The sequence below is a fragment of the Hevea brasiliensis genome, chromosome 1 (assembly GCF_030052815.1).
Source record: "Hevea brasiliensis isolate MT/VB/25A 57/8 chromosome 1, ASM3005281v1, whole genome shotgun sequence".
NCBI classification, from domain to species: Eukaryota; Viridiplantae; Streptophyta; class Magnoliopsida; order Malpighiales; family Euphorbiaceae; genus Hevea; species Hevea brasiliensis.
In genome coordinates this window covers 107,241,374-107,250,950 of record NC_079493.1, presented here as the reverse complement: position 1 = coordinate 107,250,950, position 9,577 = coordinate 107,241,374, and the positions used below count along the sequence as shown (strand labels likewise).

General features: G+C 33.2%; 1 protein-coding gene across 1 annotated transcript; it reads left to right on the top strand.

Moving 5' to 3' along the window:
• Window positions 1-258: 258 nt before the first annotated feature.
• LOC110639167 (proteasome subunit alpha type-7) lies at window positions 259-5,981 on the top strand. Its single transcript, XM_021789996.2, has 3 exons — window positions 259-566; window positions 2,432-2,846; window positions 5,635-5,981. Exons 1-3 carry the CDS (start codon window positions 394-396, stop codon window positions 5,794-5,796), a joined length of 750 nt encoding a protein of 249 aa, XP_021645688.1. The 5' UTR covers window positions 259-393; the 3' UTR covers window positions 5,797-5,981.
• Window positions 5,982-9,577: the final 3,596 nt, after the last annotated feature.

Genomic DNA, 9,577 nt, shown 5'->3' with positions numbered 1-9,577 from the left:
ACTTAAAGTCCTAAAGGTGTAACAAGAAGAAAAAAAATCAAAATAAAATTTTAAATTGGGATATTCACCCTCACCTGTCTTTTTTTTAATTTTTTTTAATGAAAAATAAATAAATATAGCGAATATGGGCCCAAAGCCCAATAAATGTCGCAAAAATACATCACAGGCTTGAGCCATGATCGTAATTTTACAAAATGCAAACGACGTCGGTGGGCCGACGAATCTTTTCGCTTGCGCGTCAGTGCAGTGGCTTGTCCCCTAAGTCGAGCAGTTCCTTTCTCCTTTTATGATTTAGTAGAATCAAAAGCAAACAAAGAACAAATCGCACCGAAAAAAAGGGCTCCGCGATATTAGAAAAGCAGCTAAGAAACCATCAGAGGGGCTTAAACTGAAATGGCTCGATACGATCGCGCAATTACGGTGTTCTCTCCGGATGGACATTTGTTTCAAGTGGAGTACGCTCTCGAAGCCGTCCGCAAGGGAAATGCCGCCGTAGGTGTTCGCGGCACCGATGTAGTCGTTCTCGGTGTTGAGAAGAAATCTACCGCCAAACTTCAAGACTCTAGGTAATGTATATGCGCCTATATGTGGATAAGTTTGAAGGAATTTTGCATTAGGTTATTTGCTGGTTGGAATTTTCTGTAGACTGATGATGATTTGAGGGTTGGTTGATTTTTTTTCCCCTTTTGTTTGTCTTTATTTAGTGAATACGTGAAATTGTATGATGAAAATGGAGAAATTTGATATGGGGTTTATGGGGCTTGGTTAGCAAGCCAACGACTTTGAGTGCACTGTTTTGTATGTGTTCTTCTAAACTCTTGCAAACTAGATTAATTGCATTGGGATACAGTATCATTTGAAAACTCAACTTAACTCAATTAAATTTTTATTTATTAAATTTTTATTAAAAAAAACTAAGATCAGCTATAAAGATTCATTTTCTCCCCTCTAAACTAAATAATGTTGGGTTAAATTCTCATATATGTTAATACTTCTAGAGTCACACTGTATTACTCTCCTCTCCAATTTAGGTCAACTTTTTTTTTTTCTATCTTTCAAGTCAATTTAGTTCTACTTTTTTTTTTTTTTTTTTCTATCTTCTAACTTAACCTAACTTGCTCTACTTGTCCATAAAGAGTGTACATAAAGATTGTATGGCTTAGGTGATCAAACCACCTCAATCTCTCAACTTATTCTCAATTGGCAACGCTCTTAACTTTTTTATAATAATCTCGTTACCGACTTTATCTAGTCTAGTATGGTCACTCATTCATCTTAACATTTTCATTTCTGCAACTCACTCTTTTAATGCCCAACACTCGATAAAGTTTTCTTTTCAACTTATTGGGAATCTTAGATCACATAAAACTCTGGTGGCACGATTCCAGCTTTACTTTGGAACAGTACCACTTCATCCAAACCAACTCCATCCAAACTAACTCTTCCCTATCACCAGTATTCTGTCTTCGTTCTACTTCACTTAAAGCCCTTTGACTCTAGAGTACTTCTCCAAAGCTCTAGCTTTCTATTGACTACTTCTCGCGTCTCATCTACCAAAACAATATCATCCGCAAACAAACATCATGCACCAAGGAATACTCTCTTGTATATGTTTCGTCAATTCATCTAAAACTAATGTAAAAAGATAAGGGCTTATAGCTGATCCTTGGTGTAATCCATTTGAAGATTTAAAAAAAGTCATTTGGTCTTGTGGTCTTTCCGCATCATTCTAAAGAGTTAGAAAATCTGAATGAGACGCCTATTGAAGAAAAGTGGAGAGAAGGGAGATTGTGTTCGGTTGAACACATGCATTGTAGACGAGCAATGCATATTATTGAAGATTGAGCATCTTGGAGTGATAGAGGATAAGGAGGTTCAGGGCTGACTTAGGATGACATATTAAGCTGTGTGAAATGATTTACGGGCTTTAGAAGGCAATAGAGGTTAGAGGAAATGGATTTATATAGTCTATACCAACTAGTCTGTGATTAGTGTTTAGTATAGCATTTTTCTTTTGAACTAATACCTGAAGTGCAATTTGTTCACAGATGAAATCAGGAATGAGCCCATTTTTTCTTCCTTGAACTCATAATTACTTTGTATTAGTAATATCACCTAAAAGTAAGGAAAATAGCTTCCCCTTAACTATTTTCTCTTTCTAAGTTGATGTCTCAACTTTTGGCCATTTTACAGTTCCTTATACCCTGGCATTTGTTTGTAACTCAAACCATGTAATATAGCCATTTTTTCTTGCTCTTGTTAGTAGGCTTTGTCCATGCTTTAGGGGAACCCATAATTTTTTGTATGATATTATTGTGCCTCTAGTTCTGTCTCTCATCGGCAGATCCATGTAGATGTTATTAATATTTGGTATGCATCGTTATCAGTTCATGTTCACCTTTACCATATTGTTGGCTGCTTTTGCCTGCAGAACAGTGAGGAAAATTGTTTCTTTGGATGATCACATAGCACTAGTATGTGCTGGGTTGAAAGCAGATGCTCGTGTTTTGGTCAACAGGGCTCGCATTGAGTGTCAGAGTCATAGGCTTACTGTTGAGGATCCTGTAACTGTTGAATATATTACTCGTTACATTGCTGGTCTGCAACAGAAGTATACGCAAAGTGGTGGTGTGAGACCATTTGGTCTTTCAACCTTGATTGTTGGTTTTGATCCATATACTGGTATCCCATCTCTTTATCAGACAGATCCATCAGGAGCATTTTCAGCATGGAAAGCTAATGCAACTGGGAGAAACTCAAATTCAATGCGGGAGTTCCTAGAAAAGAATTATAAAGAAACATCTGGGCAAGAAACTGTGAAATTAGCAATTCGTGCTTTGCTTGAAGTAAGTTACTGCTTATTTTAATGTATACTTATTGCTGAATCTGTATCTCACAAATTGCCTGAACTGTCATATTCTTCATTAGTATTTCACCTCTTGACTTGAAGTTGCATTCCATGTGTTCCATTTTAGTAGTTGACTTTTTAAGTCATTGAAGTTTGCTTTGACTGTGGCTGATGATTGAAATTGCTACTAGTTATGAGGTGCTATCATATATTATTGATGAGTTGCTTTTTAACTTAGATGCATATGTGAATGGGTGTAATGAAGAGTTGCAGGGACTTATATAAACTGTAGCGTGCTTTGTCTACGTTCTATTCTGTGATTATTTTGTCTTTATTGTTTGTGATGACCAACTTAATTCATTATAATAGACATTTCTTGCGCCACTGCTTTTAATCTTGTCCTAAGAGCTAAGACAATGGAAAGCATAAAATACTAAAAATTATGAAAAAGAATTTGGGAGAAGTTTCGCAGTCTGGAGTAGCCAGTCTTGTTTGCTATACACCTGCACTCTGTGTTCTGGTTTCATAGTGGCTTTTACCATGTCATTTGCCTATATGGTAGCTTCAGGTTGTTTGCATCTTATATCTCATTTTATTGTTATCCTCATTAGTTCATTTTTATGAACAGATTTCTGAGTGTGAGAGATAAATAAAGCACATAATATTGTTTGTTTTTGGTTCATGACAGCAGTTTCCCTTTCTCTTAGCATTTAGATAACATGAGACTGGCTACTTGGTCTCATGGGTTTCAAATTGTAATGTCCTTTCCAACAATTCCTACACTCTTGGCATATGTTTCTGTTGACTCGGTTTATCCTCTGTCTCTTCCGCCCCTCCCTCATGGCCCCTGTGGCTGTTTTTGTAACATATTCTATAATCCAATTGATATAAGAGCGCAATTTGTCTGGCTCAATTGGGTGGGTTCCTGGTGCCTGTACCCAATACTTTATTTGTAATATATTCTGTAATCCAACTGAATTTTTTAATTTGAACTCTTGACCCTTGATTGGGTTGGTTTCAGTGTGCCCGGTATAAGTCAATTTGTGCATGGGTCTACTTTTTCTTCTATATTCCATTTGAATTATATGAATATCTGGCAAATGGCATGTAGTGGCATTTAACCATGTCTTCATTCTTTTTAGAAAGTCTAACGTGTGGGTGGGTGAAGGTTTACCTTCATTTGTGTGGTTCTTCCTGTAACTAAAACTAGTGTGTGTTTGTTGAAGAACTTCTGTGCTCTCCTGGGATGGTCATGTATGTGTGTAGAACTTTAACTGGATAACTGAAGTGTGATTGCCTTCTTGTTGGGCACCTGGGGCTAAGATGAATAATGATCAAAATAACCATTGGATAAATTCTTTTAAATTTTAGAAGTAAAGGAACTAACTTTAGCACTTCACTGGGCTTATACACAAAACATTCTCTATGGGGCAGAACTCAAACCATAAACCAGGTTATCTGAGGTGATAACTATTCTTTGCTGGCTAAATGCTGATCTGGGAGTGACCAAAAAGAAAACTGTGACCAAAATGTAGTTATTCTACATGGTTCTTTGGACCAATCTGAGCAATGGTTTATTTCAAGTAATTGAAAATTTTTTTCTATATTTACTCTCCTGGAATTCTAGATATTTTAGCTCAGTTTATGGATCATTTCCATGAATAACTAGTGTGGCATTTCTATCATGGAGCATCTGGATCTGTGGGTAAGATGAATCACGGCCATATTGCAGGACGTTTCTGAACTTTGACTTTTGAGAGTAATCACTTGTGGCTCTCACTGTATAGTTGAAGACAATTTTAAAGATGCAAACCATGAGCAAGGCTACGTGAGTTCAAAGCTTTTCTTCGTGGTTTGTGCTAGTTTGTAAGGGCAAGCAATTGAGGTGCAACCAATCACACCAGTCAGATGCATTTAATCTAACTTATACTAGCCTGTAATCTAGATCAACTGGGAAGGTTTCCCTTTTTTATTTCAATGTGTTTGAGCTATTTTAATTGAGCTGCCTTAAGACCAATGTTGGAAAAAGGAAAAATTACAGGTAAAAAGGAAGTAAAGTAAAAAAGAAAAAAGGGAAACTGGAAAAATTTGTCATAAACTAAAATTAAATGGCAACTTGATTCTAAAATAGTTTTGGATAACTTTCAGTCTCTTTTTAACTGATATTTTTCTGTTGAATGATGGATAGGCCCATGTTGTTTTCTTTGTTTAGTTGTTTGCAAGTATTTTGATTCTGTCATTGAGAATGGAAAATTTGAAATATTCTCCTATTAAGACATTTGAAAAGGTATGCTAGCTGCTGAAGAACAGTATGCCTGGTAGATAAGGATTCAACCAAGTGCCAGACATGCAGCTGAGCATTAAATGAATAGTCTGGTGATTTAGTTGATGATCGATGTATGAATGTTCTGTATTTGCCTGCTCTTTTTCTGCATCACATATAAAAGTGTGTTTAATGTGTTGATAAAACATGATGGAGCTTTATTGTGTGCAAAGTTGCGTCAGGAGAGAATCTAATTGAAAAATGGGGGTAGTTGCTTGGGACTTCTTTAATGCATGGTTTGCCTATCTAATGGTTATCTTTAACGAATGCTATAGAAGTGGTTTATGTGCATATGTGCCTTTTCTGAATTAACAATTTTTGTTCAGTATCATGGTGGTTTATTTTGTGAAACTTCTCCTATGCATTAGTTATGCAATTTTAAGTTTATAATAAAAAAAAATCGTCAAAAAAATTTCTACATTTTTCAGACTATTATTATCTGTTTTGTTTTTCTTATTACTAGGTTGTTGAGAGTGGGGGGAAGAACATAGAAATTGCTGTGATGACAAAAGAGCATGGGCTGCGACAGCTTGAAGAAGCAGAGATTGATGCAATTGTTGCTGAGATCGAAGCAGAGAAAGCAGCAGCTGAGACCGCAAAGAAGGCTCCTCCAAAGGAAACCTAGAGTTACTTTAGTTCTCATTTATTATCTTGTACTGAGCTATTATTTTCTTCAATGCTCCATCACTTTTTATGTTATAACGTTAATTTCTTTGTTAAAGCAACACCTTATTTCAGGACTCCACTGTCCCGTGTGTTTCTCTCTCTTGTGATTGCTGTTTTGGTTTTGGTAATCAGTGATATTGGTTATTTTGGGTGTTGCGTTATGGAAATGATTGCTTAATTTGAAAATTGAATGATTTTGTTGATGATTCTTGATTTGGGTTTTTGACAGTTTGTTACCAACTTGGGGACACAAACAATTCAACGAAGCAATTTCGAAAGCTGAAATCTGATCATATCTTGGGCCAAGGCCAGTCCTCACACCTAGACAAAAGTAACTCTCCTCCCACTGCGTAAGTTGGAAGTTTAGGTAAATTAGGTAGATTACCTTATTGGAAGTTTTTGTTCTAGAACTTGGTTTCTACTGAATTTATTAGGTAAGGGAGGGTGGGTTGCAGTTTTAATTGGCCAGCTCTGTTGTGTTGTGAGTAGAAAAATGATCACCCTTGGACTTTGGCCAGTTCCATTGCTTGTCCAGCAGAGACATCACCTAATGGTCGGTGGGAGTCCTCATCTGTGTCTTTAGCAGTTAACCCTGAGAATTTCCTTCCGTTGCATCATAAAAATAATTTACCCCTGATAATGGGATTTTTTTTCCCTTGTGTGAATAGACCTATATATATATATATATATATATATATATATATATAGAGAGAGAGAGAGAGAGAGAGAGAGAGAGAGAGAGTGATTACATCGCCAGTTTTTACCGGCAATTCATTTGACTTCAAAATCATTCCATTATTGTTATTAAAATATATTATATATTCTTGTGTTATATTAGAATTAATATTTAAATTTTTATATTTTAAAAAATATATAAAAATATTTATTTCAAGCTAAATTGTGTAGAGGAAAGTGACAAAATTTTGTCTTTGTAGGCATAGCATCGTAGCCTGTTGGTTTCTTATCTCTATCATTGACTTTTCTCCCTTTTTTATTAATAATTTAAATTTAATTAAAATTTAAAATTTTATAACGAACTTTTATCCTGCGTTGTACATCGCTCGTTCAAAGGCATATTTTAGATACTGAACATGAAAGTGATGCGCAACACCAGAGAAATTTTAGAATACATTTAAAACATGTGTTTGTTCACTTAAATATATGAGATTTATTTTTCTTATATTTTATGGAAAAAAAAAATTTATAAAGATTAAATTAATACATTAATAGAAAAGGACTTTGAAACCCGACACATCATAGCATAAAACTAAATATAGCCCAACAATAATGGCCCTATCCCTGTCTAGAAAAAACAAAATCCAAACTCAACGTACCGGATCCCTAAGACTCGGGAACCCAATTCTCAAAGGGCATCTCAATACGTCAAGCAAAGAAGGTAGCATCAAATCCAGGAATATCGCGACCAGGCAGTAGCCAAAGCTGAAGAAAATCATCCAATATAGCGAGTTACGAGAGGCTTTCATTAGAAATAGAAGAAAATTTGATGAGGTCTGATTGAAACCTCTTTCCTACAGAACCAAATTAACTCTACCCGAGATAGAGCCAAGGTTCAGCAGTTACAACGGGTGGTAGGCGAAGTTTCGATTGTTGAAAATTTAAGTTCCACACTGAAAATAAACAAAAATTAAAGGGTGAACATAAGTGAATGAATTATAATATTAATTTATTTATTTATATTAATGTGTAAAATAATATAATTCTTTATATAAACCCTTCAAAACACAGATGATGGCATAGAACCTGCATGTGACCCCCCCAATATGTGCTGGACTGCCATAAAAATAAAAATTTATTAACCCACACATCCCACTTGGAAGTAGAGAGGGTAAAATTCACTTCTCCGAGTGAGGAAATTAGTCGTTCCCTGCCTGGAAGGGGCAAGGAGAAAGTCTTATGGACAGAGAAGAGTGGTTTGGTACCCCACTAGAAAGAAAGGGGGACAAGAGAAAAATCTCTCCATAAAAAAAAAAAAAAAAAAAACTAGAGAGAAAGTTGTGTACTAATCTTCTTGTGCACGTAGCTATCTCATAGGAAAGTGAATTCTTTATGTAAATACTAAAATTTAATACTCTAAATACATTCAATAATTTTTCATAATACTATTAAGGGGGTCCTTGAAAATTTAATAATGTTGACAAGTGATGACATGACATTAAAGACGAAAATTGAAAGTTGGTACTCTGCTTCTTTAAACCATTAAAATACAATGGAAAAAAATGTGAACTTCTTACAAAAAAACAAGAAATAGCTTTCATAGACCAAACTTTAAATTTCCTGATAGACTTTTAGAGATTCGGAACATCTTATCATATTCAATTTCAAGTCCAGAGGGATTAAACATATGATCAATGAAATCAAATGGTTGAAAGTTGATAGATGAAAAACAGTGAAGACCATATGCAGGTTGCTTCCATCATTAAAATGGTAAGAGTGTAATCCTTCCAAAAAGTCTAATACAACTTCATTACCATAATGATTTGCAATTCTGGAATTTTAATCATCCTGTCTCTTTTGTCTCAACTTGAGAATCATTATTAATTCAACACTCCCAAATGCCCTAATTATAAGTTTTAATAAATTCAAAAATAGAAGAAATTAGAGCTGGGTTTGCATAAACTCTCAAGCCCAACTCAAAAAGTCTGATAATTTGTACACCTACACCATCAAACTTATATTAAATTTTAATCATTGAATTGGGAATATATAACCCTTTAGGTTTGTTAATCATATATGCAAATTCCATGGGACCAAGGAAACAGAGACCTTTACGTGAGAATTATGCAGCAGGCAAGTGGAAAAGAATGGAACTTATGGAACACTCCACCTACCAAAATTGATTGATTGGCTGCCTTCCCATACTTTTCCATGCCAAATTCCCTTACTATAATTGTAATGTGCTCAATTGCTCACTCACGTCTAAACTAAAATAAAATAAATTGGGAACACCAGTAGTTTTTTATTTTAGTACTTATAAATATTATATTTAAATTAATTTAATTAAATATTTTATTATTCTATTTTTATTAATTTTTAAAAGTTTATTGCATATGTCATTTAATATTTTTTTACACTTTTTAATAATAAATATGTTTAAAAGTTATTTTCAATAAACACATTAACAGTTTATCAATCATATATAAATAATTTAACTAAATATATAATTATTTAAAATTTTAATTAAAAATTAAAATTAACTTATAAGTACTAGTTAATTTTTATAAATTAAGCTACAAAAATTCTAACATAAACTATTCTTTTATTGTAAATTAAAAATTTTGATTTCTAATTATATATATTTTTTAATGTTTTTAAAAATGTTTTAATGTTTCTAATTATATATATAATTATTTAAAATTTTAATTAAAAATTAAAATTAACTTATAAGTACTAGTTAATTTTTATAAATTAACCTACACAAATTCTAACATAAACTACTCTTTTATTGTAAATTAAAAATTTTGATTTCTAATTATATATATTTTTTAATGTTTTTAAAAGTGTCATTAATAAATTTTATTGTTTGACATTATTATTAAGTAAGTCTTCAATTTATCTAAATTGAAGTGTTCAACAACTTAATAAATAAAAATATAAGAAATTTTCTTTTAAAAAAATATTAGAAATTTAAAATTTCAAAATGCAAATTTCTTACATATAATGAAAACTTACTTAAATTTAATTTATTATAAATTTAAGATATAAATATATTAGTTTCATAT